The sequence below is a fragment of the Anabrus simplex genome, chromosome 7 (assembly GCF_040414725.1).
Source record: "Anabrus simplex isolate iqAnaSimp1 chromosome 7, ASM4041472v1, whole genome shotgun sequence".
Classification (NCBI taxonomy): Eukaryota; Metazoa; Arthropoda; class Insecta; order Orthoptera; family Tettigoniidae; genus Anabrus; species Anabrus simplex.
This window is the reverse complement of record NC_090271.1, coordinates 90,416,557-90,439,421: the sequence shown is the minus strand read 5'-3', so window position 1 is coordinate 90,439,421 and position 22,865 is coordinate 90,416,557. Positions and strand designations below refer to the sequence as shown.

Sequence of the window (22,865 nt, the reverse complement as noted above, 5' to 3'; positions counted from 1 at the left end):
CATACTATCGATTCAATTCAATTTCATTTTCATTCAGTTGGCAGTATTGCCGGAACCAGGGTAGTCCCCTCCTTACACCTCACCTCCGTAAAACGAAGTATCACTAAAAGTTTTGCGGACTGTACAAGCCTCCTATGTAGGACAATGCAGTGACGGGAAGCATGTGCCTCCACTTGTATAAATGACCGCCTTTGGCCTTCATATAAAAATGCTTATAATTGCAACAATACCCAGACTTTTTTTTTTTTTTTGCTAGTTGCTTTACGTCGCACCGACTCAGATAGGTCTTATGGCGACGATGCGATAGGAAATGCCTGGGAGTGGGAAGGAATCGGCCGTGGCCTTAATTAAGGTACAGCCCCAGCATTTGCCTGGTGTGAAAATGGGAAACCACGGAAAACCATCTTCAGGGCTTCCGATAGTGGGGTTCGAACCTACTATCTCCCGAATACTGGACACTGGCCGCAATTAAGCGACTGCAGCTATCGAGCTCGGTATACCCAGACTTCGTTTGGTTTCAAACATACCGGTTGTTCTTTCATTGTTAAAATATACCAATCGACCTAGTTCTCAGAAGGAATCCAATTTTTGATATAAAGGCCAGAGGCAGGCATTTATACAAGTTGAGGTACATGCTTCCCCTAGTGCACCGTCACTGCGTTGTCCTACATAAGAGGCTTGCAGTGGCGTCTCAACGGCGCACTAGCGCCAACGTCTTGGAAAGGTGTAGCAGTCCAACTGACGAGCCCACTTCTACACTGGGGCGAAACGCTGGTAATAATAATAATTGTTACCGTATTTTTGTGGTAGGTAGAGGTGAAAGAAGGTGCGGGTGTGAACGGGTCTCAAACTACGAAATTAAAGTTAATGTAAAATTTAACAAGGTTATATTCTCTTTCCAAAATTCAGAAATAACACGAAAGACAGGTACAGAGTAGCAAGGCAATAAAAGTACAATTACAATATTTACAGGATTGGGGCTTCGAGCCCCGACCTCACAATTCTTGAGCAATCAGCCCAGTTTTACCCCAACACAAGTTTCAACAGAGGGGCGGAAAACCCCATTCATGCCCAGGAGCACTTGCTCCAAATTACACAGTAAAGCCTGCTTGAGGCGCGCAGAAAACAAAATTTTCAAGAAAGAGCAACCCGCTCTCAAATTTTAAGCCTGTCAAAGGCCACACCTAATTCCACCTTCAAGCTGTCCTCTAAGGACATAAACACAGGTGTAAAATACCCAACCTACTGAGGCCTATTACGTGAGAAAAGGTTAATTATATGGCCTCTAAAATACCAACTTGAGAGGAGGCAATCTGCACTCCTAATGCATTTGTTTTAAAACCTAATCTGGCTCTAGGCCACTAATGCAAGGGCTAATCCCATACTACAGAGGTGACTTTAGAAAAGAACAATTTACATTACATTAAGGAAGAATCGGTTGTGAGAAATAAGTTCACCTCAAAACAATATGAGTGGGAGCTCGAGAGGGTTAAGCACTCTCTATCCCAATATGTAGCTTAAAAGATAGAATAAATACAAAGTGTCTTTACATTTTAGGGAAAGTTACATGGTGGAAACGCTTCGGACCCGCCCCGAGAGTTAAACTGCTGAGCTAGCAAGAAAAGAAGTTATTAAATGGCCATTACCTGGTTGTTGAACTGCTGCCCGAAGAAAGAGGTGCTTCCCGCCCCCTGCTATGTACTTTACACACTGAAAGATGGTACTGAAGTGGCACCGAGACCCGAAAATCAGCAGTTTATATACTCTCGCGGAAAGTTCGAGGCGTTTTTGAAATGAGCACACCCTCCCACAAGGATTTTATTGGTTCACCAAGAAAACCCCTACACAATACGAAGAAGAAGCATATTATTGGTGGAAAATTAATTCGAGAAATTCAGGATTGGCTAAATTCAAAACAAGGGGAAAGAAAGGGGTATACAGCCAACTTAAACAATAACAGAAAGAAATTTAACAAGAAACAAACTTTTGAAATAAAAATTTCTCCAAAAAAACAGTTCTTTCACTTCGCACTAGGGTGCACCATTGTAGTTTTTCAGTAGTGTCCTCTAGAAGAGAAAGTTCACACTTCTTACTACAGGTAAAACAAAAGTACATCAAAAATGACCCAGTTCAAAAACTCCAAAATTTCCAAGTAGTGACATCTTCTGAGAAACTTGAAAATTAATACCGTAGATAAAGTTCAGACTTCCTCCAGCAGAGGAGTTTCAATTGGCGCAAATTTTAAATAAGCGGCGTGGAGGTGTACCGCCCGGTACAATAATAATAATAATAATAATAATAATAATAATAATAATAATGACGTGTGGCCACCGGAGAGGCCTGGTGCAGGTATTTTGATTTGACACCCGTGGGCGACCTGCGCGTCGTGTTGAGGATGAAATGACGATGATACGGCACATACACCCAGTCCCCATGCCAGGGGAATTAACCAATTATGGTTAAAATTCCCGACCCTGCCGGGAATCGAACTCGGGACGCCTGTGACCAAAACCATTTAGCCATTGAGCCGAACAAAGCTGGAAATTTAACGATTGCAAAGTCCTAAAGAGCTTAAATGTTTTTAACATTTGCAGTCGATGAAATTATATTATGGATTCCTTCTGGGAACTTAATTTTTGTTTGGCTTTACGTCGCACCGACACAGATAGGTCTTATGGCGACGATGGGACAGGAAAGGCCTAGGAATGGAAAGGAAGCAGTCGTGGCCTTAATTAAGGTACAGCCCCAGCATTTGCCTGGTGTGAAAATGGGAAACCACGGAAAACCATCGTCAGGGCTGCCGACAGGGGGATTCGAACCCACTATCTCCCGGATGAGAGTTCAGAGCTGCGTGCCCCTAACCGCACGGCCAACTTGCCCGGTACTTAACTTTTAACATAAAAAATGTAGTTAGTGGGACGTAAACCAAATAACATCTTCTACTTTTCCTCTGATAAGTTTTGGGGGAGAATGATTGTCCAGTTATACTTTCTCTTAAAACAGTCGTCACCACCACCGTTTAGTCGCCTCTTACGAAAAGATGTTTTCTAGTACCGCGTACACTACAAAGGATAGCGTACGATAAATAAAAACATTTTGAGATCCCCTGGTGTAGCTTGATGTAGTATGATAATAATAATAATAATTTCGCGTGGCTATTTCTAGCCAGACCCTCCGATGAGGGCGGGCGGCAAAAAAATGAAATGGCGTATGGCTTTTAGTGCCGGGAGTGTCCGAGGACATGTTCGGCTCGCCAGGTGCAGGTCTTTTGATTCGACTCCCTTAGGCGACCTGCGCGTCGTGATGAGGATGAAATGATGATGAAGACGACACATACACTCAGCCCTTGTGCCAGCGAAATTAACCAATTAAGGTTAAAATTCCCGACCCTGCCGGGAATCGAACCCGGGACCCCTGTGACCAAAGGCCAGCACGCTAACCATTTAGCCATGGAGCCGGACAGGGCGGGCGGCATCTGCCATGTGTAGGTAACTGCGTGTTATTGTGGTGGAGTATAGTGTTATGTGTGGTGTGTGAGTTGCAGAGATGTTGGGGACAGCACAAACTCCCAGCCCTCGAGCTAAAAGAATTAAGGAAAGTTAAAATCCCCGATCAGGCCGGGAATCGAACGCGGGACCCTCTGAACCGAAGGCCAGTACGCTGACCATTCAGCCAACAAGTCGGACTGTGCAGGGTAATGATTGTCTGTTATGGTGCTCCCAAGGTATGCGAAATGAATTACTCGTTCAAAACATTTAAATCATTCTAATAGTTTGTAATGTTGGCTAAGAAGGCGAGGTGAGGAACCCAGCGCGTGTATTCTTACATCACCAAAGCCGACAGAGAGTAGTTGAGGGTCAGCCCTGGGCAGAGCGGGACCGCGTCAGGGCTCTCTAGCCCTGAGACGTAGGGTTGGAATGGCAGTAACGGGATGACAGGCTCGTGTTTCGTGAGCAGGCAGATGTGTGCCGAAGGAAGCAAAGACATCAGTATCACTACTTGCCAGAACCGAGCTATTTCCACCGCTCGTGGGCGACGTGCCAGTTGAGGAACCGAGGCGTGTCCCAGACCAGGCCCTACCTTCCACGTGCTACAGACACACCCTACTCTGCCACAGGTCACACCTCCTATTACCAGCAACGCGTAAATGTTTGGCAAAATGCCTTCAAGACGTACGAGATAGTTATGATTCGTGCTGACATGTGTGGAATTTAAAGAGAATTCTAGAATAGGTATTCAGAAAAACACTTTACACTCGAGCATCTATTGAGGCTTCGTCCGGCTCGTTGGCTGAATGGTCAGCATAGTGATCTTGGTTTCAGAGGGCACCGGCTTCGATTCCCGGTCGGGTTGGGGATTTTAACTTTCCTTAATTCTTTTAGCTCGGGGGCTGGTATTTGTGTTCGTATTATTTAAAGTTGTCCGCCTCTGTGGTGTAGTGGTTAGCGTGATTAGCTGCCACCCCCGGAGGCCCGGGTTCGATTCCCGGCTCTACCACGAAATTTGAAAAGTGGTATGAGGGCTGGAACGGGGTCTACTCAGCCTCGGGAGGTCAACTGAGTAGAGGTGGGTTCGATTCCCACCTCAGCCATCCTGGAAGTGGTTTTCCGTGGTTTCCCACTTCTCCTCCAGGCGAATGCCGGGATGGTACCTAACTTAAGGCCACGGCCGCTTCCTTCCCTCTTCCTTACCTATCCCTTCCAATCTTCCCATCCCTCAACAAGGCCCCTGTTCAGCATAGCAGGTGAGGCCGCCTGGGCGAGGTACTGGTCATTCTCCCCAGTTGTATCCCCGACCAAGAGTCTGAAGCTCCAGGACACTGCCCTTGAGGCGGTAGAGGTGGGATCCCTCGCTGTGTCCGAGGGAAAAGCCGACCCTGGAGGGTAAACAGATACAGATGATGATGATGATTATTTAAAGTTGGGAACGTTCGTTTCGTAATCTGTTTACCCTCCAGGGTCGGTTTTTCCCTCGGACTCAGCGAGGGATCCCACCTCTACCGCCTCAAGGGAGGTGTCCTGGAGATTCAGACTTTTGGGTCGGGATACAACTGGGGAGAATGACCAGTACCTCGCCCAGGCGGCCTTACCTGCTATGCTGAACAGGGGCCTTGTGGAGGGATGGGAAGATTGGATGGGACAGGCAAGGAAGAGGGAAGGAAGCGGCCGTGGCCTTAAGTTAGGTACCATCCCGGCATTTGCCTGGAGGAGAAGTGGGAAACCACGGAAAACCACTTCCAGGATGGCTGAGGTGGGAATCGAACCCACCTCTACTCAGTTGACCTCCCGAGGCTGAGTGGACCCCGTTCCAGCCCTCGTACCACTTTTCAAACTTCGTGGCAGAGCCGGGAATCGAACCCGGACCTCCGGGGGTGGCAGCTAATCACGCTAACCACTACACCACAGAGGCGGACTAAGTTGGGAAGTAATTGTGCAAAAGTAGCCGAATTACCTGTAACGAATTCGTTTTAGTAATTGTTTGTTTGTTTGTTTGTAATGCAATACTCGTAATTCATTTTTTATTTATTTGTTATTTGTATTTAATCTGTTTACTCTCCAGGGTTGATCCCCCCCCCCCCGGACGCAGTGAGCGATCCCGCCTCCACCGCCTCAAGGGCAATGTCCTGGAACGTGAGACATTTGGTCGTGGAGATACAACTGGGAAGGAGGACCAGTACCTCTCCCAGGCGGTCTCACCTCCTATGCTAAACGGGGGCCTTGTGGGGGATGACAAGATTGGAAGGGAAGGACAAGGAACAGGGAAGGAGGCGGCCGTGGCCTTAAGTTAGGTACCATCTCGGCATTTACCTGAAATAGAAGAGGGTAACCACGGAAGACCACTTCGAGGATGGCTGAGGAGGGAAATGGAACCTCCCTCTACTCACTTGACCTCACAAGGCTGAATGGACCCTGTTTCAGCCTGGAATCGAACCCGGGCCTACGGTAGTGGCAGCTAATCACACTAACCATTACACCACAGAGGCGGACCGTAATTGTTTTCTTTAAGTAAAACTGTAATCGTTACCTTCTAGTAATCGATATCCATCACATGGACGCAGAGACGGAAACGATGTCCCGCTCCATGGCGAAATGGTTAGCGTGCTGGCCTTTGGTCACAGGGGTCCCGGGTTCGATTCCCGTCAGGGTCGACAATTTTATCCATAATTGGTTAATTTCGCTGGCACGGAGTGTATGTGACGCCTTCATCATCATTTCATCCTCATCACGACGCGCAGGTCGCCTACGGGAGTCAAATCAAAAGACCTGCACCTGGCGAGCCGAACTTGTCCTCGGACACTCCCGGCACTAAAAGCCATGCGCCATTTCATTTTTTACGGACACGAATGTGATTTTGTAGATAATTTTATCAGTTGCACTACAGCAGAAACACCAGTGCTGGGTGACGTAAATTCTTACCTCTCCGTTACGTCCAGAGATATCCAAAGCCGGGCTGAGTGGCTCAACGGTTGTGGCGCTGACCTCTGATCCCAACTTGTCACGTTCGATCCTGGCTCAGTCCAGTGATATTTGAAGATGCTCAAATACTTCAGCCTCGTGTCGGTAGATTTAATGGCTCCTAAGAGAACTCCTTCGGGACAGAATTCCTGCACCTCGGCATCTCCGAAAACCGTCAAAAAGTATTCAGTGGGACGCAAAAGCAATAACATTATTATTAGAGACTTACGCAACAATATCCATCACTGCCTAGGATGTTCTTAAAATTAAACAGAGGTATTCCTCCAAATGTAAGTCTTCTTTTTAGCAAATTCAGAGATGCACTTTCTCCAAGAAAATCGAGTTTTAGTGATGAGAATTTTAAGAACCAATTATTTTGTTAAGTAAATGGTAAATTATTTGAAATGCTAAAAGTTACTAACTAAAATAAAAGAAAGAAGAAAGAATGTATACAAATTGAAGGAGATCTACCTTTTAAGATGGGATAGAGTACAGTCAAGTTGGTAGTTATCAAGCATCGTCCGATGAAGTTTCTAATTATTTGGTCAGTTTGTGGGCTGAGTAAACCGAAGGGTGAGGTGCAGAAGAACGGGAATTTGAGCGGGGTCTGAAGCAAACTGGTTACAATCCAGTTGTTATATTCAAGAGCCCGTTGGATGTAATGTAGGCCTATACTGTGCGAGTTGGCCGTGCGGTTAGGATCGCGCCGCTGTGAGCTTGAATTCGGGAGATAGTGGGTTCAAATCCCACCGTCAGCAGTCCTGAAGATAGTTTTTCGTGGTTTCTCATTAGCACACCAGGAAAATGCTGGGGCTGTACCTTAATTAAGGCCACGGCCGCTTCCTTCCCATTTCTAGGCCTTTCCTATCCCATCTTCGCCATAAGACCTCTCTGTGTCGGTGCGACGTAAAGCAAATAGCAAATAATAATAATAATAATAATAATAAAATTCTCTTAGGCGAGGAAAAGACTGATGAAGTGCTTTGTATGGAGCGTTGCTCTTTATGGGTCTGAGACTTGGGCTTTGAGAAGGGAGGAAGAATGAAATCTTTTGAAATGTGGGTATGGAGAAAATGTAGAAGATCAACTGCAAGACAAATTAAGCAATGTAGTATGGGAAAGAGTGGGTGAAGAAAGGACGAGAGTACTAAACCATTCAAAAGAGATGGAGGAATTGGTTAGATCACTGATTATGAAGGAAATTTTTATTAACACAGGCAATGGATAGAAACGTTGCAGGGAGAAGGTTGAGAGGAAGAAAGAGGTATCAAATGATGGACAGTATGAACATTAATGGAATATACTGGAAGACTAAAAGGATGGTAGAAGACAGATCGGCTTGGAAGGTGCATGCGAAAACCTGCTGATATGCAGAGAACCGCTGATGACGATGAACAGTACTTCTCTGTTCATTGGTATCCGATGAATCTGATGACACTGAAGTTGCAGCTGGAGTTGAAATGAAGCTCTCAGTGGACGCTGGACAGACGTTTGAAATACGAGGTCGCGAAGAAAACCCTGCATTATTTATCTGGGTTGTTGTTTATTTCGCCTAACATTTCAGGACACTTTTTAATGCGGCTGTTGTTAGGCTGGTGCAGTCTTTGTATAACAGATTCCATGGCGAGGATGGGGAGCATCTGACGTGTATGGGGGAACTGCTTGTTATTGTGGTGGAGAATAGTGCATAAGTTACACGGATGTTGGGAACAGCACAAAAATCCAGCCCCTGAGCCAAGAGAATTAACTATCTGAGGTTAATTTACACCATCTGGCCGAGAATCGAACTCGGACCCTATGAACCGTAGACCACTGTGCTAACCATTCAGCCAAGGAGGCGAAGCGTTGTCGCTAGAAATGATCTGTGTTGTCGATCTTTTATAACATATTACATTTGCTGTGATTTTCCATTCGGGTTGAAACGCCTCGATCTCTGGTTCTTCTGCAGTATTGTCCTGGTTCAAAAACATAATATCACTGTTTGTTAAATCCTTTGACAAGTGTCAAGGAAGAAAATCCGAAGACAGAAGAGCTTCAGCGTCTGGGCAGTAAATGTTGCTGATTCACGTTGTAAAAAAAGAAAAGAAAGCGCAGAAAATCTGGGTCAGCACACGCTAACGCATCGGAGTCCATGTTTATCTTGTATAAAATGGCATTTCAGTAGAAATCGCTTACATTCGAAAACGCGGATGACAAAATCGCGCGAACTGGGAGCTACCTGTACCAGCATGAATTAATCATGCATAAATTATATTGGTAAGTTTTACTGATCTCTTGAGTACATTTTGCCAGCCCTGATATAATTGGTTCTTCTGTTTGCAGGAAATGTGTCCAACTTCCATGACCCCTTCTCGGGTGAGTATACTGTTTGGAGTATCTCCCTGGCCTTCTACTCAGGCCTCTTCGCCTTCGGCGGCTGGAACTACCTCAACTTTGTGACTGAGGAACTACAGGATCCCTACAGGTGAGTACAGATGGATTAGATTGCATTGACAGATGCCATGTTCATAGCGTGTTTCAAAAATACATGACGAAAGTTCAGGGCTAGGTTCTTCACTTATAGTTCAAACAAAAAGCTTATTTATACATGGGCCCGGAAATTCGTAATTGCTGAGGTATCAAATCCTCAAACGGGAATGTTATTCGCTAGAATTTAGTTTGAATTCCTTGTAATAATGCTCTTTGTTGATTCACCTCACAACAAGTGTTCAAAATGCCCACCCCGTGTCATACTGCAGGCTTTGGCTTTACCAACACGCTGAAAAACATCTGAAGGTGTATGTATCCTTTGACAAGCTAGCACCTTTCTACTAAGGAGTGCTATTTCATCTCCGCAGTAGGTGTGTATATAAAGAAGTCCAACAGGTTTAGACGGGGTGATCGTGGAGGCCAAGCAATTCGTCCACATGCACTTATACCCGTTATTGGGATTGACGTGCCATGAGGTACACACGAACACGAAGAATAAGCATGGGTGCCTTCGTGTGTGACGTTCATCTCTCGACGGAATGCTAGTGACATTTCTTCCAAGAGAGTCCGATATCTCGAAAATTACGAATTTCGGGACCCATATTTATATAACATTTTTGTCAGCACAGCATACGAGGAACACAGCCCTGCAATTTTGCAGTGTAATTTGAAGCATCCTGTAGAACCCCGTTAATCCGGTTCCTGTTATCTTGGATATCCGGCTTGCTTATTCCTGAAGGAGGGGGGGGGGGATATTACATGATGCGAATAGCTCGTCAATATTCGAACTACTTTGTTTTCAGTTTGCCATACTTGTAGTGTAACAGTGTATAAAGGTATACTTTATCAAGAATATACGCAATCGAATCGTTGGACTGAGACTCTGAACAGTTTGTCGAGGTCTGAGTGAAAACAAGCTACACTACCTCTGACGTGCTGTTATTTTTAATAATAGAAAATACAATAGAGAGCATTGGAAGAAAGTGATAATTAAGTATCTTGCCTGCCCCCATGCTCGGCATACTACCAGGTGATAAGGTGTAATGATGTTGGAAGTAGGTAGTAAAGGCCAGAGAAAAAACCCCGTAGGTGGAAAGTTGAAAACTGCCTACAGGTAAAACCCTGGAAGAGAGTGGCTTTGTAAGACCTTACGAGGACTGGCTAAGGATCACCACGTGGCCTTCGGATCCGAGACTTCGGACTCAAACCTTCTCTACTCCTGCGAGGCCTACTTGACGAGGACGTTCCAGGTTGATTGTCTACCCTAACGGGACTGTGATTCAAGGACGCCAGCTCTCATCATCCCAAGGGAGACAACCACCAGGAGGGGCACCAGTTGAGGCACAACTCGCGTCCCTTGACTTTTTTGAAGGCTGTGGACGAGAGCACCGCTGTAGACGGAGTAGCGTTAAGGTTATGCGGCCCTGTTTCGCTAAATGGACGCAAGACGTCCTCTGGCGCTCTCAAGTCACAACCCAGGCCTCACCACTACCTCCGCGATGCAGACGTCGGACAGTGCCCATCAGGACCAAGACCACACCAGAGTGTGTCGGTGTCGGCCATCAGTGTGGCTTGGAGGCTGGGTGTTCGTGCTTAGAATTCGTATTAGGTAGGGCCCCATCCTCACAGACGCGCAAGTCGCCTATCCGGCGTCAAATTGGAAGCTCTGCACAATGACTCTCCGAAGGCGCGTGCCGTTATAATGGTAAGAATGCCAGCCTTCAGTTCCCCACACCCCGGGATCAAATCCGGTTGAGGTAGTCGGATTTTTTGTTTGTCTTGTTTACAATTTCGCTTCACGTCGCAGCGACACAGATAGGTCCAATGGCGACGATGGCGTAGGAAAGGGATAGGAATGGGAAGGTACAGATACAACCCCACCATTTGCCTGGTGTGAAAATAGGAAACCATAGAAAACCATCTTCAGGGCTGCCGGCAATGGAGTTCGAATCCACTATCTCCCGGATGCAAGCTCACAGCTGCGCGACCCTAACCGCTCGGCCAGCTCGTTTGTGAAGGGTAGAAAATGCCCATTCGTCTGTCCATGTCGTCCGATATATAGGGCCTCTGGTGTTTACCCGACGAAATTCATTAAAACTCAGACATAGTTCGTCCAGCAGAAATCCGTTTCTCTGCCAATTTGTAGAATAAAACGGAACGTTGTTGAAATTGACACGCAGGCAGCCGTGCCTACACACGATAGCTGAGGCTATATCATCATTGATGTTTATTTTTAAAACTTATTGTTATTTTAATAGTCTGCATGGGTCAGGCTGCAGCACGCCAGCCTCACACCGCTGGGTTCCGTGGTTCAAATCTCGGTCACTCCATGTGCGATCTGTGCAGGATAAAATGGAGGCGGAGCAGGTTCTTCTCGGGGTACTCCGGTTTTCCCTTTCATCTTTCATTCCAGCAACACTCCAATATCATTTCATTTCATCTGTCAGTCAGCAATCATTGCCCCAGAGGAGTGCGACTGACTTCGGCAGCCGGCACGATTTTTTTTTTCTATTTGCTTTACGTCGCACCGACACAGATAGGTTTTATGGCGATGATGGGATAGGAAAGGCCTAGGAATGGGAAGGAAGCGGCCGTGGCCTTAATTAAGATACAGCCCCAGCATTTGCCTGGTGTGAAAATGGGAAACCACGAAAATCCATCTTCAGGGTTGCCGACAGTGGGGTTCAAACCCACTATCTCCCGAATGCAAGCTCACAGCTGCACGACCCTAACCGCACGCCCAACTCGCCCGGTGGCACAATTTCTCTCCTCGCCGCTAGATGGGGCTTCATTCATTCCATTCTTGACTCGGTCGAACAACTGGAAACAAGCTGTGGATTTTCATTGTCATTGTCATATGTGCCTCCGTGGCTCAGGCGGCAGCGCGCCGGCCTCTCACCACTGGGTTCCGTGGTTCAAATCCCGGTCACTCAATGTGAGATTTGTGCTGGACAAAGCGGAGGCTGGACAGGTTTTTCTCCGGGTACTCCGGTTTTCCCTGTCATCTTTCATTCCAGCAACACTCTCCACTATCATTTCATTTCACCTGTTATTCATTAATCATTGCCCCAGAGGAGTGCGACAGGCTTCGTCAGCCGGCACAATTCCTATCCTCGCCGCTAGATGGGGCTTCATTCATTCCATTCCTGACCCAGTCGAATGACTGGAAACAGGCTGTGGATTTTCATTTTTTCATTGTCATATGTACCGCTAGATTTGGATAGTAGGATGTCTTACAGGATGCTAAAACTCGGTCCAGTTCCTTGTCTGAATTATTGAGACATTTTAAATTGATCTTGAACGATTCTTTTAAATGCACATCGTAAATAAGATGAGATTGTGAAACTAAATACATTTTTATAAGATATCACAAGAACTTTAAGAGTCTGTATCAAGTATAATACAACGATGACAAACACAGAATACCCTGTTTGTATGAAATTTTCACAAAACGGTAGATGTTGCTTCAGTATCAAATTAATGAATAAGGATGAAAAATTTTCGAGCTTAATTCTGGAATTTAAACATTGTGAATCAACAAAATTTCAATGGGATGGGTATGCCTGCATGTCATGTCACAGTTTTCTGATGTGTCATAGTCCAGGTGAAACTTTCAAGCGAACAGTGGCTCCGTATATACATATTTACCTTTCTTATTTATTTCCATATTTACATTTGTCTGCGTTATTTCCTTGAAGGTTTCACATATACCCCACTAAAAGCCTCAGGACCGGGTGAGTTGGCCGTGCGATTAGGGGCGCGCAGCTGTGAGCTCCCATGCGGGAGATCGTGGGTTCGAACCCCACCGTGGGCAGCCCTGAAGATGGTTTTCCGTGGTTTCCCATTTTCACACCAGGCAAATGCTGGGGCTGTACCTTAATTTAAGCCACGGCCGTTTCCTTCTCATTCGTAGGCCGTTCCTGTCCCGTCGTCGCCATAAGACATATCTGTGTCTGTGCGATGTAAAGCAAAAAAAAGCCTCAGGGTACCCTTAGGGGTACGCATGCCATAGTTTGAAAACCACTGTTCTAGATGTTTAGTCTTTAATCTTTATTTATCCTCAGTACGAAAACGTACTTTAAGCTATTTTATGTATTCTTGTTATTAGATTTTGTACTCGTATAACAACATACATTTAAGTTACGTTGGCAGTTAGTTACAGCCAAAGGGACCTCTGGTACTACTTGTAATATCATAATCTCCTAGATATATTTTAAATGTCTAATTTTAATGTTAATTCATGAAGCCTCCGTGGCTCTAGCGGCTGCGCGCCGGCCTCTCACCGCTGGATTCCGTGGTTTAAATCCCATGTCAGATTTCTGCTGGACAGAGCGGAGGTGGGACAGGTTTTTCTCCGGGTAGTCCGGTTTTTCCTGTCACCTTTCATTCTAGCTACACTCCCCAGTATCATTTCCTTTCATCTGTCATTCATTAATCATTGCCCCAAAGGAGTGATACAGGCTAGTGATACGCTAGATGAGGGCTTCATTCATTTCATTCCTGACCCGGTCAAATGACTGGAAACAGGCTGTGGATTCTCATTTCATTTTCAATTTTAATATTAATTCATCCTCGGCATTAAAATATATCCTGTGTTTCTCTTTTGTGTTCTCGTCTACATTTCCGTCTATAAAAGGTTGGCTTCAGAAAGGGCATCCGGCTGTAAAACTACGTCGACTCCAATATGCTTGTGGGTAAAAGGCCAGGAAGAAGAGGAATAGGATGATAAAACTCAATACCGTAGTTACTCTTTCTTTCTTTCTTTCTTTCTTTCTTTCTTTCTTTCTTAATCTGTTTACCCTCCAGGGTCGGTTTTTCCCTCGGACTCAGCGAGGGATCCGACCTCTACCTCCTGAAGGGCAGTGTCCTGGAGCGTGAGACATTGGGTCGGGGGATACAACTGAGGAGGATGACCAGTACCTCGCCCAGGTGGCTTCACCTGCTATGCTGAACAGGGGCCTTGCGGGGGGGATGGGAAGATTGGAAGGGATAGACAAAGAAGAGGGAAGGAAGTGGCCGTGGCATTAAGTTAGGTACCATCCCGGCATTTGCCTTGAGGAGAAGTAGGAAACCACAGAAAAACCACTTCCAGGATGGCTGAGGTGGGAATCGAACCCACCTCTACTCAGTTGACCTCCCGAGGCTGAGTGGACCCCGTTCCAGCCTCGTACCACTTTTCAAATTTCGTAGCAGAGTCGGGAATCGAACCGGACCTCCGGGGGTGGCAGCTAATCACACTAACCACTACACCACAGAGGCGGACACCCGTAGTTAATTTACTCTGTGGAAATCTCTCGAAAATGAGAAGTGATTCGTTATAAATCTCTCAGTAGAAGGTAACATACTATAGTTCATTTGTTCTGTGTGAATGCAGGCGCCGAAGTTGTTGACCGGGAGTGAAAAGCGGAGGATCTTCTGGTAATTGAATTTATCCCACAGCGCGCGGCAGGTGGAAGTGGCTTTCTATTATTCGTCTTAATTACGTTGATTGCGTCATCCAAGTTACGACTACACCTGTGATAAGGACCGAGCTGTAGATAGACATCTTGCCATGCTTTATGGCTTTAATTTTTGTGTTTTACTGTTGATTTTACCCAGTAAAGTCTTATGCGCTGTATCCCGACAGTAGAGATTACTTCATTGTTTTGTACAGATAATAATAATAATAATAATAATAATAATAATAATAATAATAATAATGTGTTCGTATCCCAGCTTAGTGCAGCCGTCGTAAGGCAGACTCCCCGAGGGGCTGGCAGCGTCTGCTTTGGGAAGGAAACCGAGTTAAAGTCTAATGTAGCGATGTGTGTAATGTGGTATGCGGGTTGCAGAACTCTTAATAATAATAATAATAATAATAATAATAATAATAATAATAATAATAATAATAATAATGTTATTTGCTTTACGTCGCACTAACTACTCTTACGGTTGTCGGAGACGCCGAAGTGCCGGAATTTAGTCCCGCAGGAGTTCTTGTACATGCCAGTAAATCTACCGACACGAGGCTGACGTATTTGAGCACCTTCAAATACCACCGGACTGAGCCAGGATCGAACCTGCCAAGTTGGGGTCGGAAGGCCAGCGTCTCAACCGTCTGAGCCACTCAGCCCGGCACAGAACTCCCGGGGACAGATATAACAACCTGCTTCTGAGTCACAGGAATAAACCAATCATTGCTAAAATGCCTCGACTTGCCCGGGGATTGAACACAGGATCTCACAGAATTAGACGTACTTACCAATGACTGAACGGTAAACCTATTGCAGTTTCCGATCTCTGCAAGTTGATTTCTTCCAGGGTGCCTAACAGCATGGTAGTCAGCTCTATTAGTGGAGTAGAGGTAGGTTTTTTCCCTATGCGTTTACAAGCATATGCCCTAAATTCTCAGCTGTACATAATTATATCGCATAGTCATCCGAACCTCAAGGGCGTGACTTTCATTTCAGAAATTTTACGTGCGTTGCTCGGAATTCGAACCACGCCAGCCTCGGATGTCACGACCACTGCGAAACTGGTGGTGGTGATGATGATGATGATGATGATGATGATGATGATGATGATGATGATGATATGTATTTAACACATATTCAGCTATCGATTCAATCTATTAAATCTGATAAATCTGTTGACATGGTCTTGAGCGTTCCCTTAAATGCCAACCCACTGCACCAATCCTCGATTAAGAGCGGCGTCCCACAAGGCAGTGTTATTGGACCTCTGTTCTTTCTTATACAGTGTGTATAAATGATACGAGTAATGATTTCTTTTAACTTGTTTAACGTCGCACTAACACATCGAAGGTTTTCGGTGACGGAGGGATGGGAAACGGCTATGATTGGGAAGAAAGCAGACGTGGCCTTAATTAAGGTACAGCCCCAGGATATGCCTGGTGTGAATATAGGATATCACGAAAAACCATCTTCAGGGTTGCCGACAGTGGGGTTCAAACCCACTATCTCCCGAATGCAAGTTCACAGCTACGCGCCCCTAACCACACGGCCAACTCGCTCGGTCGTCGTATTATTTATTTATTTATTTATTTATTTATTTATTTATTTATTTATTTATTTATTTATTTATTCTTCGCTAATCGGCCAACTAGGGACACGATAAGTTTCATTATACATTCTGCACCAGTTGTCCACTTCAAATCCTGGGAAGTACCAAAAGGCATTATTGTTATTGTTATTATTATTATTATTATTATTATTATTATTATTATTATTATTATTATTATTATTGCCGAGCTGAGTGGCTCAGACGGTTAACGCGCTGGCCTTCTGACCCGAACTTGCCATGTTCGATCCTGGCTTAGTCGGGTGGTATTTGAATATGCTCGAGTACGTCAGCCTCGTGTCGGTAGATTTACTGGCCCGTAAAAGAACTCTTTCGGGACAAAATTATTATTATTATTATTATTATTATTATTATTATTATTATTATTATTATTATTATTACTATTATTATTATTATTATTATTGGTCCCGTCACTGGAGTAGTTTCTTCGTATCTCCATGTCTTGAGCAGCTGACCTCCCTCTTTGTGGAGGCGGTAGAAATACACCCACGGTATCACCTGCCTGTCATAAAAGGCGACTAAGAGGTTCTCCAGAGTCTCTTAACTTCGGAATGTGGGTTCGCGACCACGGCTCCCGTAGCTGAGTCCTGGCATCGCTTCCACTTGTGTCAGGCTCCTCTATTTCATCTATCATATCTGACCTCCCTTGGTCAACTCTTGTTCTTTTTCCAACCCTAACAGTATTACGTATGGAGGCCTTGTCTTTCTTTGACCAGTAACTTCATTTATTGAATAGGTGATGGTTGCCCAATTGTACTTCCTCTTTAAACAATAATCACCACCACCACCACCATCTTGAGCAGCTGAACTTCGGAAAAGCAGCATCATCCGGTACATTTGTCGGTATCTAGGCTTCAGCACGAGTACGCTACTCGAGAGACCCGACATGTTACTTTTACATATGTTCCGTTAATTGAGATAAGTGTCTGTGTCGACTTCAAACTTGTAACTACTTAATAATGCGTGAGCTGAACAGACCTGCTATTCAGGCAAGTGTCGCCGTTAATCTGCCTTGTAGCATATCCAGCGATCACAAACCACGCACTGCTTCCACGAACTGCCCCCCGATCCCTCTGCTTTGTGCTTGGTTCCTACAGATGCCATCGAGTCCTAGATCTGTCAGGTCCATCGCCAGGTGATCCATCCAGCTTAGCCGTGGTCTCCTTGTATCACGAATCTCTCTTGGGGCACGCGGGCTAGATGGGTCTGCCCGCTGAATTCTTCTGCTCTTTTCTTTCTGCAGGATTGTTGGTTGCTGCATCTCTCCGTTCTTCCTTCACTTCCGTGAATTTCCTCATACATTGCGTTTTAGATATTAGTAAACTAGTTTTCCTTATTATGTCTTAGTAAAGCCCCAGGTTTCCGAACCGTACATGACTACTCAGCATATCATCGTGTTGCAAATTGTCATCTTGGTGTTCACTGATACTGATTTTGAATTGAGCGTCTCCTGTGAGTGAACACATGCATTTCGACCCCAGTGCTATCCTCTCTTTGATTTCAATTGAGAAGTCGTTGTTACTGCTAAATCAGGATACCATGTACTTGAACTGATAACCCTTCTTGAATCTGAAGCCATGGTAATGAGTAGTATATATGTCGGTTCTCATCATCTATCTCTAGAGCCCGGATATTTATGCAGTAATCGGTTAGAATGCAAAGTATTGTGCCGAGTAGGTGGTGCCATATAGCCCGTTCTTCCGCAATGTTACGAGAGCAACATAACTTCCAGGGGGTTCTAAGAGGCTAAGCCCCTAATGTTTATGCAAATCTCATAACATGATTGTTAAATGGGTTAGAATATACTTGTTACGCTCATGAGTAGGTTTGTATTCTAACCTATTAATGACTTAACATTCGGGCTCTGTCATCACATATCATTGTCTGACTCCGTAATTAACTGGTTGGCATGCTAACCTTTGGTCCAGGGTTTTCGATTCTCGGATGGAACGGGGATTTTAATCGTCTCTGGCTTGGAGACTTGGTACTGGTGCCGTCTTCAACATTAGATTTCATCCTATGTAATGCTCCATTCCCATAGACTGTCAGGTCACTCGTGGTTGTCGACTTGAAAGACCTGGACCAGGCTTCTCCAGAAGCATACGTCAATATTTATATTATACTAGCTGGTGTACCCGTGCTTCGCTACGAAATTCTACATTGTATACAGAATTCTAGGTTCGGTAGTGTACACGTTGTGAGCAAGATTGTATTAAATTGCATAGCTCTTAACGTTACTCTAGAAATGCGACGGGGAAGTCACCAAACGTCTCTACTCATATGAAGTCTGGGTTAGGAAATTTTCATTGTAACGGTAGGCCCGCTTGCCTACTATCAATCACAATCAAGCTGGGGGATATTTCATTATAATTTGTAGGCACTCAATCTCCACCCGCCTTTTTACATCCTCAAAAAGACTTTCTTAGTAGTGTTCCCAACCGAAATGGACATAGGTCATTATAATGACGTCAGCAGGAGTGGCACTATTAAAAGCAATACTATCATATGAAATACTCGATCAAATGAAAAACCACACAATTTCTCACTTTTAACGAACAGTACTACGCTGCTGATCTAACAGTCCAAAGTTCCAGAGCTGGAATTACCAAGCCGCAGACAGCTCTGATCCATGAAAACTCTTCATCTTTTTTCGGCAGCGGGGGGTGTCGAATAGTGGAGAGTCCCAGGCCAAAAACTATGCTCTTTTGCCAATGTTTCCCAGGAGTACCCGATGAATCGGAAATTCACAATTCACTACACTGGCGGCGTAAAGAACTATCTGAATTGGAGGCAAATTCTTCCTCCAAGCAAGAGGAGAAACCCCCTCTTCACTGCTAATTTGGAATAAAATGAACATAGAATTTAATAAAAGTGAAGAAGAAGAAGAATAATAAGAAGCTTTTCTTAAGAAACAGCTCTTTTCAGAGTTGAATTTTAAGTTACTTAGCAAATTGTTGTGTAATAATTTCCAATAGGCCTAAATTGTAATTCTAGACCAGGTCGTACTACTACTACTACTACTACTAAGTGAGCCTTTAACTTAAATGTGCACACTACTCATTCAAAACAGCGCGTCAGAGTAGGGATCGAATAGCTGGAATACTATGATGAACCAGTGTGTTACGTACCAGCAGTATCAGCAAATGTATGAAACAGAAGAATGGCATGCTAAAGAAGAAAGTTTTCCAACTCCCCACCTATTTTCTGCCAATATTCAGTCAGATTGTTATACTTGGTAAGCAGCAGTAATCCCATCTATCGGAGTTCAGTGGCAGCATAAGAGATAAAGAACATCACAACAAACAATGGTCAATATAATGTTATTGTTGATCATTTTTAAGAGCTTTCGATATTGTAGGCCTTCACATTCAGTTTTCTTCCGACTCTGAAATACCACTCTTATCATAGTCGCTACGGTAAAACTGAATAAAACAAAATGATCGGAAATTGTATTCTCTCTAACCTTTGTTATGTAGTACTTTTCGATAGGACCAATAACGTAGGTACTTAAAAATTAATATTTGATACCTTCCCCTTAACTACAATTTCATCCAGGGTGAATAAAATTGTTTATAACTTAGACTGTAATGTAGTTTCTTATTCCCCGACTCTATTATACCGATTTTCATTAAATTCTGTTCACCCGTTTTCTCGTGACTCGGCGTTAATATGGACTTAGCAACAAAAATACAAATTCACGAATATCTCTGTTATCATAGCCGGTAGAGTAAAAATGTATATGACATAAACAATCGGAAATTCAATTTTATATAACTTTAGTTATGTAATGTTTATCGATAGGACCACTAATAATATAAATATTTGAGAATTAAATTTCAGGCATTCCCCTAAACTACCATTTCACTCAGCGTGAACAAAATAATTTATAGCCTAGATTGTAGTGGTTCATCCCCCGACTTTACATACAGATTTTCATTAAATTTCCTTCAGCCGTTTTCTCGTGATGCGTGTACATACGTACATACATACAGATAGACAGACAGACAGACAGACAGACAGACAGACAGACAGACAGACAGACAGACAGACAGACAGACAGACATTACGGAAAAGTAAAAAGTGTATTTCCTTGTTACTGTGGACATGACCGATACAGAAATACCATTCGTTTCAAATTCTGATCAATGTACAGACAAAACTCTTATTTTATATATATAGATTTTAGTATTTAATACCACAGTTTTGCCAGCCTCAACGGTAGAAAATGGCGTGCCGGGAGTGTCCGAGGACAAGTTCGGCTCCCCAAGTGTAGGTCTTTTGATTTGACGCCCGTATGCGACCTACGCGTCGTGATGAGGATGAAATGATGATGAAGACGACACACACACCCAGCCCCCGTGCCAGCGAAATTATCCTATGATGGTTAAAATTCCCTACCCTGCCGGGAATCGAACCCGGGACCCCTGCGACCAAAGGCCAGCATGCTAACCATTTAGCCATGGAGCCGGACTCAACGGTAAACAGTATCAAGGTCAAAACTAAACTGTTATGAATCGCTTACTCTTGATGCTTGTAGATTCGGGTAATTATTTTATTTCTTTAGTCTATGGATACATCGCTAAAAAATAATATGTACAATTATCTTAAATTACAAACTAATATCCAGGCCACAAATGCAGTCTATTGATCCCTCCGTCATAACCAAGAACTCTGTTGGCTCGCGAAGGAAAGCTCTCAGAGGATATTCTTGAACTACATGGTGAACAGCCTTCTTTGCGGTGCCGCAGTCACAACTTGAAGGTATTTTCTTTCACCTGTGCAGGAAATCGGCACACCTGCCAGTGTTGGTTCTTATACAGTTAAGAACCGACCAGATCTTGTGTGGCAGTTCAAAACCAGTTTGGTTTGTCGATATACGCGGCATCGCAGCACGAGATCGCACATATGATGCTGTTACCCCAACCAAGTTGCAGCCAACATCGTGACCATTTCCAAAACTCCTCAAGTCCAAGAAGATGAAATTAAAGGCGCTCAAAACAGCTTGCAAAGCTGAAAATGAATATTATCTACCATTCAGTATTGAAGAACTAACGACTGCCATAAAATAAATGAAACCAGAGAAAGCCCCGGGCTTTGATGGCATTCACGCAGAATTCCTTTTGCACTGTGGAAAGTATATGAAAAAGTGGCGGGCCGAGTTCTTCACAAGCATTCTGTACACGGGCAGCATTCCACATGAAATGAAACCAGGTAAATCAAGTGACCAGCCAGATAGTTATCGACCCGCAAATTCAGGTAAATTGTCAAGAACGCAGTGTATGTCTTTTCAAGCTGAACCTTTCCAGAGACATGTTTACCTAATTTTCAGCAACACAACTGAGCGGCTGCTAATACGAAAGGTCACGGCAGTTGACATAAACGATGGTAGGAAGGATTGGGAAGTTAGCGTCTGTGGCAGTAAATTAAGGCACAGCCGCAGCATTTTCCTGGTGTGAAATTCGGAAACCGCAGAAAACCATCCTCAGGACTGCCGACGATGGGGTTCGAACCCACCATCTCCCGAATGCAAGCTCACAACTACGCAACCCTAACCGCACGGCCAACTCTCTCGGTCATTAAAACTAATCAATCTTTCGAATTCCATTCTCAGGTTGGAAATATGCATGTTATCTCTTTTACGCGGAAAGTAGTATCGAAATACATTTCGAATTATCTTTCTTGTTTTCTCAAAACTCGGGTAAAAGTCTTATGGTTAAGCTCGTTCCCACCCGACAAGGGCACTTAATCATTTTATTTCGGGGAAATAGAACCTCAATGAGTCACAGTTCCAAATTTGACAGGGAAATTTTATGTTACTTAAGTCACCCAAGCGTGATCTTTGAACGTCAGAATTTAATTCTCTCACACGCATATTCCGCAATAATAATAATAATAATAATAATAATAATAATAATAATAATAATAATAATAATAATAATAATGCTTTAGATTTTAAACCACGCCAAGAAACATAAAACGAGACAAATCTCTGCACTTAGTTATGGTCCGCTATTTCACTTAATCGAATTAGTGTGAATCACTTTATTTCTGTCTAACAGACATAGATATTGACCAGTGTCGTGCTAAAGAACTTTGTAATCCTAACACAAGAAAAGCATCTGAACGTAGAAACCAGAATCAACATCTTAAGAAGCGTGTTTTTGAAATTAAAATATTGTGTCCAGCCCCGTGACCACAGATTCAAAACTTTCTGATGTGTTGTGAAGTGTTATTTGTTATCGATACTGCTGTATGGTGTCGAAAGATGGACTCAAAAGCTTCGACATTGAGCCGAAATATGGTTCAAGAACTTGGGAGTAGAACAGAATTGGTCGAGTGTGCTTTCCACATGAAGCATGCCATACCCCCTGCGGGTAGAAATCACCCGCGGTATCCCCTGCCTGTCGTAAGAGGAGACTAAAAGGGGCCCAAGGTGCTCTCAACTTGGGAGTGTGGATTGGCGACCACGGGGCCCTTAGGCGAGTCTTGGCATTGCTTCCACTTGTGCCAGGCTCGTCACTTCGTCTGTTCTGTCCGACCTCCCTTGGTCAACTCTTGTTCTTTTCCGACCCCGACGGTATTAAAGCATTCGAGGCCTAGGGAGTCTCATTTTCACGCCCTTCGTGTCCCTTGCCTTTCTTCGTCCGTTACTTCATTTTTCGAAGTGACGGATCCCTTCTTTCTCTCTCTCTCTCTCTCTCTCTCTCTCTACCCCTTGTGGGTGGGGGGATGCAGACGAAAAATACGCCCACGGTATCCCCTGCCTGTCGTGAGAGGCGACTAAAAGGGGCGACCAAGGGATGATTGTCTTAGAACCATGAAACTACTTTTGATTAGTAGCATCACGCGGGGAACACCATG

At 44.3% G+C, this 22,865-nt stretch overlaps 1 protein-coding gene across 1 annotated transcript in view; it reads left to right on the top strand.

Moving 5' to 3' along the window:
• The window catches only part of JhI-21 (Juvenile hormone Inducible-21), a 249,849-nt gene that overhangs the window by 165,931 nt on the left and 61,053 nt on the right, over window positions 1–22,865 (top strand). The window contains exon 3 of the mRNA XM_067151198.2: window positions 8,778–8,919. Within this exon, the coding sequence (XP_067007299.2) occupies window positions 8,778–8,919 (142 nt within the window). The remainder of the gene's footprint in view (window positions 1–8,777; window positions 8,920–22,865) is intronic.